Raw genomic sequence first — 20,465 nt, forward strand, 5'->3', positions numbered from 1 at the left:
GGAGGTCGGATCCGACGCACTCGAGGGCAGGGTCGGATCCGAAGTACCAAGTACTATCGGCGCCGACCCACCCCCGGCTCGGCTGCTCGGCTCCAGCTGCTCCGAACCCGGATAGCGGGTCGGAGAAGGAGCAATAGGCTTAAAAAAGGGTGTTGAGCTCCCCCCCAGAGGGGGGGGAGGCAAGAGCACTCCCATCTGCATCTGGGCCTGGATGAACCTTCTCATCATCCGGTCCAGATCAGCATCAGAAAGGCTATATGTAGATCTCGACGAGGCTACCGAGGTAGGCCTGGAGTGCCTCCTCGATAGCCTCGACGGAGATCGGGTCTCCTCCTCCTCAGGACCCGGTGAAAAGCACACAGGGGACCGGAGCCGAGAAGGAGGAGACCGAGCCGACAACGGAGCCGGGGGAGAAGCCCGCTTGGCTGGCGGGGCCGAAACAGAGGTCTCGGCCCGCCGCTTGTGGTGCTTCTCCCTCCGGTCCTTTTTTCTCGCATCCCTCTCCTCTCCAGAAACGGGAGGTTGAGTCCCAGGAGCAGGAGGGGGTGCCACAGGGGGAACAACCGTAGCCACAGTTGTTCCCGAAGGAGCGGAGGCCGGAGCTGAGTCTGGCGGTAAAGACCCGCCAAGACAAGCTTGGACCTCCGCTCCCTCAGTGCCCTGGGGTTGAACCCTGCACAAATGGAGCAACCAGATGTGAGGTGTTCAACCCCGAGACACTTAACACACCGAGTGTGGCCATCAGCCGGTGAGAGCTTATGGCCACACTCGAGCATTTTGAGAAAATAGATTTAGGCTGATCAGCCATAACCTATAAAGCTACTAAAAGTAACTTAAACAAAAAGAGACACAGGCCCAACACACACACTCTAACAGCGAGGGGAGGGAAAAAATTACTCAATTTAACTCAAAATAAAACTATCAAGGAGGGAAACCTAAACTTTCACACAGAAATACACAAAAAACTTTAAATTTTCTGTTTTAACAGGTAAGAAATAACCACTTAGCTGAGAGCTATGAATACAAATCCAGTCACCAGCGCGGCAAACGAGATCTGAGGTCATGAGGGTAGAGCAGGGCATTATGGGTGAGGGGAGGAGCTGAGAGCTTGGATCCATAGCTGGAAAACCATGCCGGTTCGGATCCGATATCGGATCCATAACCCACAGGTTTCCCACAGGTTGCAGACAAATGAATATCCTACTTCAGATCTCAATGTTTTGTCTCTTAGCAGGGGAATGCTGGCTTCCCCTAATTAGTGCAATAAGATCTTCAGCCATTCTAAGCATTTGTTTTTGTGGCATGGGAGCTTGAGCATGCGTTTTGGTCGCCAGTTTTCTAGGCGTAGTGCATACTCTGGGCCTCAGAAACTCAGTAGTTTTAGCTAAAAACGAAGTCATCGGTTTAATATGAAACATCGGTAGGTCGGAATACACCCTCAGAAGTCAGTGCCTGCACAGCAGCTCTGGACCCATCCAAGGTAGAGACATCTGCAGGTTCCATAGTCGAAGAAGCATCTTGGGGCATACTGGACTCCGAATGGGTCTCAGCAGATGCCTGCGAATCTGTAGAAGCGAGCATAAGGGGCTGCAAAGGCACCTCACTGAGTACCGGCAGACTGGCGACTAGCTTAACAGAAGCGTCGTCTGCAGTTTTTGACCTATGCGGTCTGTCTCTGTTTTTATCTTTACTTTTTTTGGAGGCTCGGTAGTCAGATGGCTTATCGAAGCCATTTCGGAATATGGAGAACGACAGCGAAAGAATTTAGCAACAAAGATAGCCCGACGAATGGTTCTGGCATTAAACAAGGCACGAAACCGGCAATGAGGGACGTCATGGTCTGGGCCTAAACAGGTGACGCAGTAAGAATGAAAATCTCTGAGAGGTATTTGCTTTCCACAGGCAAGACCATTGTTAACTTTTCTGACACCGGTTAGTGCAAGAAAAAAGGATCTGAAACAGGGTACTTAGCTTTACAAGACTTCAGGATTACAAATTCGAAAACGAAGATTTCAGGTAGCGGCTGACCAGCACTTGTGAACTGCTTCTGCTTTGGGCTCTTCCTCGGCAAGAAAGACTGATGTAACGGCATCGGCTGCCTGTTTTATACCCCTGATGACCTGATGTCATGAAGAAGCGACACCATCTGGCGCAGAAATCCTAAGACTCTGGTATTCAGGCTGACTGAGGGCTACCTGCAGGCAGATAACCCCAAGTGTGGTGACTGCAACAGTGAAACACGAAGAACATCTACAGTTATTCGTCATCTACCAATCCCCAAGGGTGTCGGTTAACTGACAGTTTACTGTAGTTGGAGATGGCTAACTGTACTTTAATGGTAGAAAAACCTTGCCCTGGTTTGAAAAATAGAGGCAAGGAAATCTAAAATAGCTGAGACTGGAGCAGTAAAAGGATCTAAGCCTCTATGATGCTCCCACAAAGAAAATCTTTTCCATTAGCTTTTATAAATCTTTCTGGCTGAAGGTTTGCGGTACAAAAAGGATTTGATGAACTGGAAAGAAAAGTCTGGAATATCTAGCCATCAATGGAAATGGAAAAAAAACAAGTGGTCAGTTTGAGGCCTGCTATGTTTGGATGACTCATCCCTGCAGGATGTGGCAGGACATCTGGACTGGGATCCAATGTCCAAGGGGGACGTAACCGATGAGACCATAGAAAAGGGAACCATGTCTGCCAAGGCCAGAAGGGTGCAATGATAACTACTTTGCTCTTCAATAGACTGACTTTCTGAAGAAACTTGGGTATGAGGGGTAGGGGAGGGTAGGCATAAAGGAGACCAGAGGGCCAGATGTGGACTAGAGCATCTCTCAGTGACTGTCCCTGAGGTGGAATTAGTGGATATAAAAAAGTGTACACATCCCTGTTGAAATGTCAAGTTTTTGTGATATAAAAAAAAATGAGACCACAACAAAGCATTTCAAAACTTTTCCCACCTTTAATGTGACCTATAACATGTACAATTCAAATGAAAAACAAATAAATATGTTAGGGGGAAAATATAAAAAATAAACATACAATAAGCTGGTTGCGTAAGTGTGCACACCCGTAAACTAATACTTTGTTGAAGCACCTTTTGATTGTGTAATAAATCTTGCTGGGGTGAGTGAATGAATCAGAACTTGACTGACATGCGATTTCAGAGTAAGAATTCTGTTTTGATGCAGAAGAACTAGGCAACTGACTGTACCTAGACGAGGCCCTATAAACTCCAAGACTTGAGCTGGTTGAGGTTGGGACTCTATCAGATTTATCATAATCGCCAGAGATTGAGATAGAAGTAGAAGGTAACTTCTGGCCTTTTCCAGAAGATGCCTGATTGGTGCGGTATGGAAACACTCAAACTGAGCAGTCTTAGATGAGCTGCTACCACTGCCATGCATTTGGTGAACACCCTGGCGGCTGTGGTGAGCCAAAAGGAAGTGTAGATATCTTCAGGAGCATTTGCTCATTTTTACATGACAGCATACGTCCTAATATCTAGACAGCACATCCAGTGGTCTTCTGAAGGAGAGGCAGAATGGACTGAACCACATCCAGTGGTCCTTCTGAAGGAGAGGCAGAATGGACTGAACCGTGACCATCCAAAACCTGGCATTCTTTACAAATTGGTTCAAATAACTGAGATCCAAAATGGGTCCTCCGTTTTTTTTTTGGCACTAAAAATAACCTTAAGTAAATTCTGTATCCTCTTTGGTCTGGGGGGACCTTCTGGACAACTATTTTATCCAGCAGCTTTTGAATTTCTAGGGCTGCTTGCTCCCTGTGAATGAGTGGAACATTGGGGCTACTACTTCTCTTCTGTGGAGGAATTTGGGAAAAGGGAATGAAGCATCCTCTGGATATGATCCTTTGCTGTGTGATGGCTGTCCAGGCTTTTGGGTGCAAGGATCAGCAACCCCCCCTCGACTGCCACCAAACAGAGGGACAGTCAAGTAACCTTATATGAGTACTGAAAAGGCCTGAGAAAAACTCCAGAACCACAAGGATGGCGACTCCTATTATAGCTACTTCCCCCTCTGCCTCTGGGGGAAAAGTCTCCACACAATTCTTGGAAAGGCCCTTGGGATTCTTCTGAACCACGCTTTCTTACCACCACATTGATTCCTGAAAAGGTTCTCTGTGGGGTAGAAAAGCGAATTCCCATAGCAGACAGGGTCTTTAAATTCCTTCTGATTGTGGGAAAGTGTCTCCTTTAGGAAGAAACATCAAAGGAAGCACTGATGAATGACACCTTAAAAGGCTCTGCAAAACGCACACCCGCATCCAGGCATGTCTCCTAATGCCTATGCCTGAACTAGCAGCCTGTAAGGAACCTTCAGCTGTGTGTGATATTAACCTCTTGGGTGCATTAGTAATGGAATGTAGGGTGGCCATTTGTGAGGAAAGACTTCTGCTCCACTAAAGACATGGACCCTGAGGGAGACTTAGAGTTTCTTATTAAATTCCTCTGTAACTTCGTGAAATGAGCCAAATAATTCAGCAACCATTACAGCAAAGGTCCCTGATACATGCACTTGCTTCTTAAACCTGTCCAATGCCCTACACTCCCTGTTAGCTGAATGGACAGAGATCATCTGCTCAGCCAACTCCTTTTTAGTAGCTGCCGCAATGACCATGGCATCTACAGGAACACCATTTGTCCAATGTAACCTTTCTGATGGGGCACTAAGAATCTTGTTCGGGCACTTACAGATTGGTTCTGTGTGTGGGAAACCAGGTTTATCAGCTCATCTGCAGGCAGGGTAACCCAAGTAGTAGTAGTTCCAAGAACACAGATTTTTCCTGGGAAGGGGGCTGGGCAGACCAACCACCTTTTTGGTGAAGGATCTCTAAGATGTCTCTGAATGAGACATTCTCAGGTGGAGATCCAGGAAACCCTTCCCCTTCATCAAAATCAGTGTCTTCTGCATGAAATTCCTGTGGGGAATCCAGGTACCTCCTCTTGCATGACCTCTTCCGAGGAACCTCCTCAGTGGGTTATTCTGGGGAAGTGTTGGAAGAGAAGGGAAGTTCCCTGGTGGAAAGTGCTTGGAAGCTCATCTGGGATGGATGTCTCAGAGATGTAGGATGAGAGAATTCAGAGACAGGATCCAAAGGTGGCTGGGGGCACAGATCTGAGGGAAGAGTCGAAGCCCATCTAGGTATCCTCTCCACCACCTTGAAAGCCGAGGATCCAGGGGACACAGACAGCAATCCTACTGGAGCTGAAACTCTGATCAGACACCCCCACGGCTCCTGAACCCTCGGATCAAAAGGGGAGTCGAAGTCAAGCTGTCCAATGCCAAAGCTCCAACAGGAAGCAACATGGCTCTGAAAACTTCATAGTCAAAGGTCAACCCCTTGGATCTGGCACCAACACTTTGGCTTCGCAAGCCATCATGCTCCAACAGGAGCAGAGCCAATTGGGTCAGGGAAATTGTCAGATCAAAAGGTGCTAGGACCTTCGGATCCAACAATTCAACTCTCTGGGCTGTCGGATCAGAGGACTCAGCAACCACAGGTCAGATCAGAGAAGGAGCATGTACAGGTTTGGAAGGCAGACTTAAGCCTCACTGATCCGATGGGAGATGGAGCCGGGAGAACCCAATCTTTACCCATCTTTACCTGTGTTCTGAGGAACTTCCTCATCATCCTAGCCACCTCAAAATCAGAACGGCTCCAGGTGGACCTAACAGAAGAGGAAGTGGATGGTAGCCTTGGAGACTTTCAAGGTCTCCTGGAGGAATGGAGACCTCTGTCTAGGAGATACTGGCTCTGGGGAAAATCTCAGAGAATGGAGCCGAGGAGACCTAGTAATTATAGGTATTGGATCTGAAGCTTTTGGCTCTGAGGTCTGGGGTGCCTTCGCTGGAGGGTGAGAAAGGTACTGACTGTGGCAACTTAGATGAAGAACGTTTCCTATTCTCTTTAGCCTTTTCAGATTTCTGGGGGGGGGTTGAGCCCCCAATGAAGACATACCAGCAAAAGGAGCTGAATCTGGAAGAAGTCCTTGGAGTATTAATTTGTTCCTGCGATCATGTATCACCCTAGCATTAAAGGCTGCACAAATAGAGCAGGTGTCCAGATGTGCTGGCCCCAAATAATACATGCACTCCCTGTGGCCATTAGAGTTTGAGATAGTGTGTTCACAGGACGTGCACTTTTTAAATCCAGTAGACTTATAAACCATACTGGAAAAAACAGTTTGGATGACAAGAGTTCGGCTAAATATACTGAACAAACCAATAACTATAATAAACAGATGCAAGAATAACTATTTTATATATATATATATATATATATATATATATATATATATATATATATATTGTTTTTTTTTTTGAAGGGCTACCAACTACGAGTTAAATAATACCTCAAAAAGAGGTAGAGAAAGAAACAAAGGCCTACCAACTATGATGCAGAATACCTCAAAAGGGGATAGTGAAAGAAGCGACAACAAGCTATGGTATAACGTTTACCATATGATAGAAATGATCGAAAAGAAGGTAAGGGAGACCAGACTGTACACACTAGAAATTAGAAAAAAGGTAATAGAAAATTCAAAGTTTTAACAATAACCCCCCCCCCCCCAAAAAAAAAAAAAAAAAAAAAAAATCTACAGCTCATGAAGTCGCAATGCTGTCTGAAGAGCGGTAAATGAGATCTGGGATAATACAGTGATCAGGGGCATTATGGGTAAGGGAGGAGTTCAAGAGTCAGATCCTAGAATCTAAAGAAAGTGGCAGAGTCAGATCTGAACCCATTTGTTGAGGAATAAATGAAAATTATATCAGATCACAATATTTACACAGTTACATGACATTATGTACAGAGTGAATGACAAAATTCAATATATCCATATATTACATACAAAGCGAATATCATAGCTGGCTTGAAGAAATAAAGGCAATAGATAAATGACATTTTATACAAAGAGAGAGAAAAAAAACAATATATATCATTATATACAAGTGGAAATCAGAGTTGGCATGCTGAAAGAATCACAATCAAAAATAGTCAAAGCAAGGTATACAGACAGAACAGGGGAATGAAAAGGTTAAGTTTTATGACCAGAGAGATAGCAGTTGCATTCTCTTAGTCTTGAAATGTTCCGCTTACCCCATTCTAAGAAAAGAAGGCAGAGATTCCCACAGTTTGGGAGAAATGATTGATAAAGTATAGTCTGTGTAGCAAAGCCTGGTATGGGGGGTTTGAAACAGACATGAGAGGTTAAGATGTCTAAAGTTGTTTGATGCTGTACCTGTGAATAGTCTGGAAACTAGTGAAGCAAAGGTGTTATTCCAGATAAGTTTAAATAGTTGAGAGTCAAGTTCAAAATTCAGCAGATTGTTTCAAAGGTAGCTAGTTAGCTTTTCATTGCTTTTGCAGTGGTGCTCATTTTTTGGGGAGAGACTAATAAATCTGCAAATGGCATCTGAAATGGACTGAAGGGGGTGACACTTCTTTTAGAAGCTACAGCAATTAGGAGCCAGTATTCTAGCTGAGCCAGTAAGATACCTTTACTTTTGGTACTTTCTACAGGGTCTGGATAGAAAAGGGGAGATCCTATTAAACCAGAAGAGGGGGGAGTTGATTTTATTTGTGTGTGTAGTCCAGGTGGAGTTGGAAATTTAGGAAAGGTCAAACCAAATTCATAGGTATTTGGATTAAATGACATTTTCACTAGTGTTATGATGATCAAGGATTTGGAGAGGCCTGGAGATAGAAGTGAGCTTTTGCCATGTGCCAAAAAGCAGAGTTTATGGTTTAGAAGGCTTTAGTAGTAATTATCATTGACCAAATGAATAAGGGCATGAAAATCAGCCTGAAGTTTGAGTTTCAGAGAAGAGAGGATGGCTGGAGTGGAATAGGACCATGTCATCAGCATAAAGCAGGAGACGAAGACAGGCTAATTCAAAAGTTTAAGATAGAAAGAGTAGCAGTGCCAGAATAGATCCATGAGGGTCACCTTTCTGCAGAGGGCCTAATGATGAGGTTGATGAATTGAAGTTAACTGAAAAGTGGCAGGTAGTTTCTGAACAAGGGCAGTATGTCATCACGAATGCCTATTGCAGTGAGAAGTTCTAGGAGAAATGAGTGACTGAGAAGATCAAAGGCTCTCCTGAAGTCAATAAAAACTGCTCCAGTAATTAGGGCCTTTACCCATTCCAAGAAGAATGTTGTCTCACGAGTGCCCAGACAGCACTGGATGTACTGTAACCAGATCACAAGCCAAGCTGCTTTTCAGAGAGAAGGTGATATTGGTTGATGCACTGAGAGGGCTGCAAATAAAGTAATTTTTCCAGAACCTTTCCTGGGGTAGAGAGAATAAAGATGGGCCAAAAGTTTGACAGATTAGACAGACTGGGTCCTTAGCAAGTGATTTTACAATGGCATTTTTCCAGATATTAAGCATAATATTAAGTGTAGTATACAATTTGTAGATATGTTTCAATGGGGTTACGATGTTGTCTCTGCAGTGATAAATAAACTATGGGTGAAGGTTGTCAGTACCATCAAGTTTAATCTGTTCAAGCAGAAGGGATGTTTTGAGATGGGACAGTTTTAAAATAGAATGGGGAGATGTAAGGAAGGGAGGTGTGACTGTCAGATGCAGTTTGGGATTGGCTAGAGAAAGGGCTGGGAAAATTTAATAAAATTGAAAAAGGAAATCAGAGAAAGACACTTGAGAGGATATGGACATTCATGGAGGGAAGGCTCTTCCATCCTGTGAGGAGGTTGACCTCTTTTCCAAGGTTTTTGGGTGATTTTATTAATGAGGTTTGGTAGGATTTCATCAAATGACGTACAACTGTGCACACCTTGCTTGCTAAGGTTGTGTAGCTTGGTGAAAAGTTGTTTATTGTAGTAGGAAGCACTTTCCAAGAATGCTATGTCTCTTGTCTTGGAGTTGTAGAAAAGCTTTAAGCTCATAAAGTTAGCCAGTTGTTAGTTTTAGGTTTGTACAGTCTTTGCATTACTAGGATGCAAGAGTTTTGCAGGGCACTCAGTATAGAGGTGAGCAGTTCTGTAGCAGTGTTAGGGTCAGACGAATTCAAAACTGGTGACCAGTCAATTAAGGAGAGGGTGGATTGGTTTGTTAATGTTATTCTGTGATATACTGCAAAAAGATATGAGCTTTGAGGATTCAACTGCTTATAGGTTCATAGGTGTTTACTAGGCTAAAAACCACAAGGGTCTTTTTAGGTTTAGCCATGCACCCCAAATCTGACAAGTTCGGATACTCTTGGTAACTAAGCTGGGACTTGGGAGATGAAACATTTACAAGCAGGGCTTGGGAGATGAAACATTTACAAGCAGGGCTTGGGAGATGAAACATTTACAAGCAGGGCTTGGGAGATGAAACATTTACAAGCAGGGCTTGGGAGATGAAACATTTACAAGCAGGGCTTGGGAGATTAACCATTTACAGGTTGCCTGTGTCCATTAGAAACAGGTGCAAAACCAGGGATTAATTTCCTATTCCGCACTTGAACTGGGTTAGGGAGGAACACTGCTTCACATGGATGGGGAGCCTGTTCCAGAGACAGGGTAGTCTCTGGGATACATAACCATCTCTCCAGCAGGTCCTACTTATATCACAGGTAAAAGGTTTAAGTCTTTAGAATGGGTAATTCTGATGCTGTTTGTTTTGTGGATATGCAGGAGGTCCATCAGAGTAGGGTCTGACAATGCCCTGTATGCCAGACATAGATCTCCCCTCAAAAGCCTGTAGGAGACAAAATACAGGGATAGGGTCTTGAGGTGGTCTGCATAGGACATTTTACTTACACCCTGTATTCTTTTAGTGATAAACCTCTGAGGACATTACAACTGCCGGATAAGCCTGGTTAGGTACATACCAAAGGAGACATTGTATAGGTCTGATGAATGCCAAATACAGTGGAACAATGACTTCTTTGGATTGGATGCCACATCTTTGTTTATAAGTTGTGCAACACAGAATGATTTTCCTCACTACTGTAGACACATGATGGTCAAAGGCTAGATTACTGTCAATGTGTATCCCTAAGACCCTGACTACTGGGTCAACTCTTAAAGGGTGTGTTGTCCATATAACAGTTACCAGGGATGGATGACTCCCACAGGATACTATTATGCATTTCTTGACATTTAGTTTTAGTCCATGGCTCTGATACCAGTTGTTTGTCTGTGTCAGCCCTTCTTGGAGAACATTTGTGTCAGTGTAGGATTCTATGACAGCTCCTAATTTGCAATCCGCAAATTTAGTCAGCCACAGACCACTGACATTGGCCTTGACTTCAGAAGGACACAGAAGCTAATAGGGCAGTGGTCACTGAAAGATGGTGAATGGGTGGTGATGAGTGAGACAACAGGTTAGTTAGTTAAAATGAAATTTAGGATAATAAATAAATAATTGATCAGAATTTCTTAAGGTTTTAGTTTGCCCAAGATAGCATCAGAGTTGCCTGAGGACATCGGGAATATGAAAAGTCCTTTCTCCCTCATTTTTAGGTGCTGGAAAAAAGACAGGGTGAGAGACCGCTTAGCTGAAAGAAAATTCAGATATCACTTTAGGCATAAATGAAAAGTTAATTTATTTTACATTTGTTGACCGGGTTTGTCTGGCTGAGCTGATGCCTCTTTCAGGAGGCCTGGGGAGAAAAGCGCCATGAAAACTGCAAAAAATGTGTAAATGAAAATAGTGTTCTTAAAGAAACCTCATCTTTGTCAAAATGAGATAAGGCTGACCCACCATGAGAGCCTGCAACCCAGACACACTTCTTGCACACGTCAAAGCAATCATAAACACTAAGAACCTCAGATCAGCCTGATGAGCTAGTGCAAATGGAGAAACAGTTAACTACTTCAAAAGAAAATTAAGATTCCAAGGAGGAGCCACTGATTTTCTAAGTGGACAGGTATGCAGAACCCCATTCAAAAACATTATGATACAGGGATGCACTGAAGTAGGTGGATCCATGAGTAGACATGTTAAAATGGCCAACAAATGAACCTTGATTGAGCAGTAAGAAAAAATAGAGGACAATAACTCAGACAAGTATTAAAGATCAAGAGAAATAGCAGCATTAAGAGGGTCTTAGTTCTGATTTCGTCACCACCTAGAAAATAATTTCCATTTGCTAATATAGGATTTTCCAGTGAAAGATTCCTTTTGTCTCTTACTACCTGCTGCATGCCCTCAGAAAATAATTGCCTTAAAAGGTATTAGTATTCTACTATCCAACCGGTTAGTTGAAGTTGTTTCAAGTGCAGGTGTATCCTATCTTATGAAAGTAGGCCCAGTCTGAGGTAGCTTGGAGTAACTGCCCTTGGTCATTTCAAAAAGAAGTGAGAACCACTGTTGCCTGGACCTGAACGGAGCGACCACAATTAACTTTGCAGATTCCTTCTGAATCTTCAGTATAATCCAGAATATCAGTGGAAAGGCATATAGGAATATTTCCATCCAAGAAAATGAGAATGCTTCTGTTTTGTGGCCCTCCTTAGAGGGAATCCTGGAAAAGAATTTTGCCAAATGTTTGTTGCAAATGGAGGCAAAAAGATCTAACTGAAATCTTCCCCACAGCTGGATCAAATCATGGAAGACCTCCCCTATTTCAATTTCCATATGAGAGGGTTCTGCACAATATTTTGATCTGATGGAATACAGGATGCCTACAGCGTGAAATTATGCTGAACTGGTATATCCAAAGCAACAACTGCTAATATGCAGACAAAGCATTATCTGGATTCCCCCTTTATGTACCGCATTCACTATGCTGTCATCTGTACTCAATTGGAGAGGTTATGGGGACCACAGATAATTGACTCAGTTACATTTATAACTGCCAAAACCTCCTCATTTTTTGTGCATTTTTGTCACCTTTTTTGCTAACCAGACCCTGCAATCCCCACCACCCACGACGCATCCTTGCAAGGAAAATCTGATGCCTCTGTTATAGACTGCAGCTCGAAAGAAAAATGGGAGACCTGGATTTAAACAGAACTGGTCTCTCCACCAAAGCAGTTCTCTTTTTATAAGTACAAAAAAGTCAGGGGGGGTGTTGATGTTGGGTTCATACAGAATTTATGCACCACTGAATTTTTCTCATGTGGAGTCTGGTTGGAGGAATCATAAGAATCACATATGCCAAGACTCTTACTGTCCCGAGAAATTCCCTTGCTGAAGTCCTGGACTGAGTGGAAAAACTAAAAAACAGGAATCTTTTTGAACTTAGGTATACAGGAAACACCCCAGGAATACAATCATGTGGGTGGGATTCCAACAAGACTTTTGAATCTTCTCCTGGAAAACAAATCTGAGAAGGAGCTCTATTATCCAGGTGAGAGATTCCTGACTCTGAGAAAGACTATGCAAAGATAAAAAGGTTGTCTAAATTAAAAAAAAATTAATATCTTGTGGTCTGCAAATAGGCTATCACTGGAGGTAGATACTTTGTGAACACCCTCGGACCAGTGGATAACCCAAAGGGTAATACAGAGAACTGAAAGTATAATCCAGACAAAGTAAACTTTAAAAGCATTTGAAAACAGTAGCTACGGGAATGTAAGTATCGCTTAAATCTAGAGTTTTCAAAAACTGAAAGGGGGAATAAAAGGTTAAACAAAATGTGAAGGGAAAGTATTTGGAACTTTAGACTTTCACAAACATATTGAGAAAAGAAAAATCTAAGACTGGTCTCCATGCGGCTTCTTTCCTTGATACCAAAACATTCTTGAATAAAAAACTTTCTCATTCAATGAAAGAACAGGTTCGATTATCCCCTGAGTGAGTAGATGTTGAATGACACAGGAGAAAAGAAGAAAATCTAATCTACTGAATGAGCAGGAATACCCTGAAAAGGAAGGAGTCTCACTGCCATCTGTATCACTGATGCATCATTCTCAAAACGCATTTGTCTGAGATAATCTGTTCCCAGAGACAGATCAAAATGGAGAGTCAGACTTTGGGTAAGACTTAAAGGACTTCTAGGGTGGGAAGAGGAGGGGTTACAATTTGTAGATAATTATTCAGCCGTATTGGACTGACCTTGTTTCAGGAAGGCTCACTCCCTTAGTGTCTTTGCAAATGTTTTTATGAATGTCTGCTTGCAAGATGTTTGCAGAGTCTTACTACATATTTTTATAAAGGATCCTAGGGATGAAACGTTTAACAAACTTGGAGAAGGAAGATTGAAACTCAGTTTCACCCCTTGAATCAATTGCCATTTATAATCACATTTGTTTCAGCACTCCAGCAGCAAATAGTCTAAATACAACCTCCCTATAAAAGGGAGAATTCAAAATGTCAGTTTCAACATCTTCAAGCAAATTCTGAGGTCGTGACCATGCAAACTTTCTCATAACAAACCAAGCAGTTGCAGCTCTGGAAGAGACATCAAGTGAGTCCTACATAGACTTCAAAGAACATACGGTTACATGAGAGACAGAAGCCATAAAGAGTATTTAAAGAAGATTTGCCTTCTGAAGAAGGAAAAGTGAGAGTAATGTTCTTCATATTTTCAAAAGAAGCAAGCAAAAACTAACATGTATACTTGACAATTAAGAATCCTAAAATGAGTGGTAGAAGAATACACCATCAAAAGCTTTCACATTATACTCCTGATATACCATACAACTGTGTTTTTGTACGACACAATGGTAACATCCTTTCACAGACATTTCCAGAATGCTTTGATGAATATAACTACAAACCTTTCTTTTCCACCGAAGTAGATCCTCAGCTGTGATGGGGGGTCACATTCTGAAATGACCAGGTTCTGACGAGACTGTCATGACAACAGTGACCACAATGCTATTTTGCACTTTCAAAGGGATATACACCAGAAACAAAGTATTAATGTGAACACTTTACTGAGTCCCTGGTAGCCCACATTTGAGTAGGGCATGTGCTGCTGGATGCCACACAAAAACAGAAATTAAGATGCTAAAAAGTCCAAATGAAAGCAGAAACTTGAGCACTTACCAATACTTATTTATTATTTGTTTACTGGGAAAGTCCAACTTGGAACAAAGCCAATTTTCAGCGAAGGCCTGGGGAGAGATGTTTCAGATGCATGTCTTTGTAATTGCTAAAGATTATAAAAGCCAAAAGGGACATGCGATGGATGTAAAGAATCACTGAAGAGATGTGAAAGGGGAAGGGTCAGTATGAACAAGGACAGGGGAGAGGGCTTAGGAAAGAAACTGAAGGGACCAAAGTGCTTTCCAACAATGTTTACATTAACTTGCCAGAGAATGGATGGTGCAGAAAACCCATAGGCATTTAAGACAGCATTAAAGGGGCTACACCCCTTTTCTTTTAGTCAAGATACTTTTTTCCACTTTTGAAAGGAATTACCTTCTTCTGATCAGTGCTTAGCTATCTGTGGGAATAGCTGTTAGAAATCAACACCTCCATGAAGAAACCCAAGTGGACAAAGGGTGGACGAGGAGGATGAAAGTTACATGCACTTGTAAAGGGAGTTCCTATGATTAACCTTACACTCTTCCTCTATGAATAACTGAGACATGATCGGAGTCTCTTCCTCTTTAAATGATCAAGACATGGATCACAAACCAGTTCTTCGTTCACAGATAAGAAAACACAACCTCCTAAAACTCAACTATACTCACAAAAAAGTGTTCCTGCCGGGAGTAAAGCTCATCAACTTACCATTCGCAAAGAGGGGGAGGGGCAAGGCCAATGTATCCTGCCACTACCACGCTAATGTTACGTAGCGACTTGAAGAAGCAAACTGCCAAACGTTCCTGCACTTAGTATCTCAAAGCTCAATTTGCAAAATTATTCAGTGCAAATACAATATTCTGAACAAAATAAAGTTCCCGTTTCAAATGCGAGTATTCCTGAAACTCAGTGAAAACTAGTATAGTGCCACATACACGGGTATACAGAAATATGATACGAGTAGTTGTAAAATTTTTCTCATTCTTCGACAGTCTCTCTGGCACTTCTGTACATCTGCACCCCCAGATGTTACTTACATTATGTACATTTCTACTCATTTCTATGAGCCTACTACTGTCCACCACTTTTGTCGATCTCTACATATCTTATGGTCAGTGTGTGCCCTATTTCTTCCTTCCTCCTATTTTGAAAGTTCAGTCCCCAGCCCTACTAGTCTGACTATGCAGCCTAGTTATTCTAGACTTCTTTTGCGTTTATCTTGCTTTCTCTTAATTTTCTTCTCATGTCTGCCGACACAGTTTCATGCATATACTCCAAATTTCACATTACATTTGCTCTTCTTCATATGTTTTTCTTTTTCAGGTTCACATTTTACCTGTATCCTGTAAAGTATGGAAAGAACTTCTGGAACACACATTTGAACTTTCCAGGGCTTGCAGGTTCTGAAGATTCTGGACGCCACAAATCTGCCAGTACATCTGAAAAAGCTTAAAAAAGAAAATGTGACAAAAAAAATCACTATTTTTGAGTCCAATTAACTTTTGAACATGTCTTGCCATTTTATGCTAATGCTGCTGACAAATAATATTCAATAGAAGAAAGCCAGTGCTAGCAAATGTACAAATTAATTAAACCTGGGTGTGTACTGAAGGGTGAGTGACTATAACTGCAGTTCTCAGACAACTGAGAATGAAGGGTATTGCTCATTGAGGCTGAAACTGCAGTATCTGGAAGTTTCCCCTCTCCCCACTTTACTTCAACCTCAACCTCCATTAAGTAGCACAGAGCCAGCCCTCTCTGCAAAAAGAGAGGGGTGAGTTTCACAACACATTAATCTTTCCATTTGACTTGGAGCTGATTTTCAAAGTGTTGAGACTCATACTAGAGGTTCTGGTGCTTCTAAAAGGAAACCATCAAAGTAATGCAAACGGCTCATAAATTACACATACCATATAACACAGAAATGCACTCCAGCCTGGAATGACATAAAGGAGCCATAACAATAACACTAACTCATCTATTTTAAAATTATTTTAGTAAGGAAAAAGCTAGGAAATTGCCAGACTTCTAACAGATGCACATACAATGAATGCAACACACGAAAAGGATGCTATAACTAAGGGCAACATCCCACCACCAAAGCTGCAGCAGACCCATACTTGGCACACTCACCTCTCCCCAGAAACCAGAATGGTAGACTGTAACTTACAAAGGTCACCCCAGCATCAGCTCAGCAGGCTAAGTAATATGTAACGCTATAAAAGAAAGTAATCAGAAATAGCTATTACACGAAGTCATAGAACTTCATCATGTAGGCAGCCATCAGAAGTGGTTTGAGATTTTTGCATTTTACTGGTCCACACCCCATGTACCCACCCCAGCCAGTAGATACCTCAGATATGTCCCAGGGGCAAACAGTAAGGCAGTAGCCAAAGTGACTACAGTTGTATTTATTTTAACAACAGGTAGCTATACTAGCCAAAAGCTTGACATTTTTCAAGCACGAGTAGATAGGAATACAAATGAGTGTGATTACATCAAATATGCACAGTCACTTCCACTCTCTCTCCTTCTCACTCACTGTGCGTGTGTGTGTGTGTGTGTGCGCGTATATATATATATATATATATATATATATATATATATATATATATATATATATATATATATACACACACACACACACACATATACATTTTATATACATATATATATATATATATATATATATATATATATACACACACACACACATATATACATATACACACACAAAATACACATATACACACAAGCATATGATTAATAAAACAGGTAAAATTGAATTTACTATAAATTCTCAATGTGCGTGTGTATACATATATATATAAATATATATATACACACACATATATATATATATATATATATATATACACACACACACATAAATACATATATTATCTACTTCTATAGATGTATATATACACACTGCATATACACATTACACACATGCATAAGTGTATATATCTACAAGTGTGTATATGTACATACATACACACATTATATAAACTACACATTATCAAAAATATATATACTCAATACATATATATATATATATACACACACACACACACACACACACACACACACACACACACACACACACACACACACAAACCCACACACAGAGATTGAGTGAAGTACTGGATGATAGAACCAGAAATGACTGAACTCAGTAAATCAAATAAATGCACTATCATACACTTACAAACATCAAAACATGATATATCACAAATTCCCTTGTGATCCCTAAAACCTACCACTAGCTACAGATAATATAATAATGGCACTGTTATGGAAACTTTTTTCAAAGGTAAGGTGTAGGATTGGGTTTTAGATGCGCGTTTAAGGTTAGCATGCATTAGTAAGGTGGGGGGAGGTTCACATATCAAAATATACAAGATACACAGTAACACATTTACACACTACATCTAACCCTTAACTTAACCCTAACTAACCATAAACCTCAAACACTTGACCTTAATCTGCAAATACTTATACACGCTCCCACCTCCACAAATCAGTCATCCTACATCTGACATTTGCATCATTCAAACACACTGCTATATGAATATCCATGCCTATACGACATCCTTTTAATGAAATAAGTGTTCAGAGAATGGACGGTAAGTAACCCATATGTATGTGTGTGCATGTGTACATACAAACATATATGGATATGCAATTTACAATTAAATTATCACAATGTCAGTGTTGTGGTTTTGATGTACTAAAGTCAAAAATCGGAATGTCGACACGTTTTGTGCATACTCAAAGTATTACGCCAGAGTGGACTAAACCGACAGCAAGTGTTTTTGCAAGATGGCAAGCCCCCCTGCTTATTATATACACTAACTTCAAGACTGCAAAATCCCCTGGGAGAGAAAATATCCCCCATACCCAGGAATTTTCGATGTCTTCCACCTGTCATCGACCTGTTTCTATCCCTCAGACAGTGTAGATATTATGATCATTCAGTCACAAGTAATACACCCAAGTGCATATTATATATTATACTCAGACACAAATACACAAACCATGAGAAATGCTGTAAGTTTAAATGAAATGCAATATATGCAGTTTAAAGATATGAAAAGTAAGGACCAGTAACATCAGAAACAAAATACTGAACCAACTACTGAAGGCTTTAAATATGCAGTGTATTCAACAAGGAGAAATAAAGGTAAAGGCTGTACTAATGAGAAATATTTTAATTTAACACACTGCAGGCTAAACCCTAGTTACTTATGCCACAAAGCCAGCCCAGAGGTATTGTGGTAAGGCTTCCCTTGAAACATGTATGATCCAATTATTTACAGACTTTGTTGGTCTACAATTTAAACTTGCTGGCAGAGACTGGGGAAACAGCATTTGATGCCTCCTGTGGGTGGGTGGTGCAGTTCTGTTGATATCACTCCCTTGCAGAAGTGAGTAGAGCAGCAGTGCTGATATCACTACACATCTTGTCCAGGGGCTGCTGCTTTGGGTGGGTGGGTGCAAGGTGGGGTAGCCAGAAAAATGAAATCAGTCTCAAAGCACACCTGATGGCTACCTACATGATGGCACTTCTTATCCAAATCTTGTCACCCTGTAATGGAGAAACAAATGGGTGGGCTAGCCAAGAGAGAACTGATGACTGCAAGGCAGCTGGGGCAATAAAGAAGCAAAAAAAAGGTAAAACGGGGGCCTGAGGGTGGGACATCTGTAGATGGAAAGGGAAGGTTAAGTAAGGTGGGGGAGGGCAGGAAAGTACAGTTGTGTACACTTACCATAAATGTAGATGTTTGAGTGTATTCACTGTTGCAGTCATTTGGGTTATCTGGTTGCAGGTAGCCCTTAGTCGGCCTGATTAACAAAGTCTTGGGTTCTGCGCCGGTTGCTGTCCCTTCTTCCATGACGTCAGGTTGTCAGGGGTATAAAACATGCAGCTGACGCCATTACATCAGTTTTTCTTGCCCCAGATGTCAGGTGCCCCCCTAATGCGAAGCAATTAAATATAAAAGTACAATGATATACCTCTAACAAAAAAGCAAATACACCAAAAAGCTTTTAAGCATAGCAAAGGAAAGTAGAGATACAGCCAAAAGAAGTTAGGGGGCTGGAGGGAGGGTAATCAGGAATGCAACAGTGAATACACTAACATCTAAATTTATGGTAAGTGTACACAACTGTACTAATGTTCTTCGTGTTTCACTGTTGCAGTCATTACATTTGGGTAGATTCCCAAAGCTATGCTTGGGAAGAGGAATTTAGCATTAGGACCAGCTATAAGGCCCTGCAAGACTGCAGTGGCAAAGCCAGCTCTGGATTTAGAGAAAATTGGCAAATGATAATGGTTGGTGAAAGTATATACAGAACTCCAGGTAGCAGCTTCTAGGATGTCCCTGGTAGGGACGCCTCTGAGAAAGGCTGTAGATGTAGATGCAGCCCTGGTGGAGTGAGGTCTGATCCCCTGTGGGATATGTTTTCCATGGTACTTATAGCAGAAATGAATGCAATGGCCTATCCATTTAGAAATTGTTTGCTTTGAAATAGTCTTCCCCTGCAGCAAATGCCACCAGCAGTTGTTCAGATTTCCTTTGAGGTTTAGTCCTGTCCAAGTAGAATCTAAGTTGTCTGTGCACATCTAAGGAATGCAGTATCCGTTCCCCTTTGTTCTGTGGATTGGGAAAGAAGGTTGGCAAATGAATGGACTGATTAAGAGCCACACTGGACACCACCTTGGGCATGAAGGATGGATTGGTTCTGACGGACGCCCTGCCCGCATGAAAGATGATGAAAGGCTCCACTGCCATTAGGGCCTGTAATTCAGTTACCCTTCTAGCTGAAGTGATTGCTAAAAGGAAAGCGGTTTTCCAAGAAAGAAATTTTAAGTCTGCAGTAGCAGCTGGCTTGAAACGAGGTAGTGTGAGTTTCTCCAAAACAAAGTTAAGGTCTCAGGCTGGGGTGGGAGCTCTCCTGGGTGGTCTCAAATTGTTGGCCCCTCTGAGGAACTGCTTCAGCAGTGGATGAGAGAAGAGGGGAGGTTCTGTGTTATAATGAGCTGAAATGGCTGAGGTGTGGATTTTGGAGGAAAAAGACAGGCCCTTGTGAAGCATCTCGGTTAAGTATTGTAAAATCTGAGGTAAACTGGGTGCCCCTTGAGATTGGTTCCAGGCACAGAATCTTTTCCATTTTTCAGCATAAGATTTTCTAGTACTAGGCCTCCTTGCCTCTAAAATGATATCCATCACAGGTTTACTGAGGGATGGAAAAGGAGAGATTAGGTAATTAGCCAGTCTGCTAGGTTCAGTGTTAGAAGCTGAGGGTGCAGAATCTGGTTCTCCTGCAGAGACAACAGGGAAGGAGTCTGAGGCAGGTGTCATGGGGATAACAGTGACACACTGCGCAGGAGGGGGTACCAGTGTTGGCAGGGCCAGTCTGGAGCAATCAAAATCATCCTTGGTTTGTCCTGTTTGATATTTAGTAGTACTTTGGAGAGCAGAGGCGGGGGGGGGGAGGCATAGAC

At 41.9% G+C, this 20,465-nt stretch overlaps 1 protein-coding gene across 1 annotated transcript in view; it reads right to left on the reverse strand.

Moving 5' to 3' along the window:
• Positions 1-20,465, reverse strand: part of USP21 (ubiquitin specific peptidase 21) — a 612,045-nt gene that overhangs the window by 435,958 nt on the left and 155,622 nt on the right. The window contains exon 4 of the mRNA XM_044057408.1: positions 15,291-15,402. Coding sequence (XP_043913343.1) covers positions 15,291-15,402 — 112 coding nt within the window. The remainder of the gene's footprint in view (positions 1-15,290; positions 15,403-20,465) is intronic.

The sequence above is a fragment of the Protopterus annectens genome, chromosome 15.part0, assembly GCF_019279795.1.
Source record: "Protopterus annectens isolate FY-2018-M chromosome 15.part0, PAN1.0, whole genome shotgun sequence".
In the NCBI taxonomy this organism is placed as follows: Eukaryota; Metazoa; Chordata; order Ceratodontiformes; family Protopteridae; genus Protopterus; species Protopterus annectens.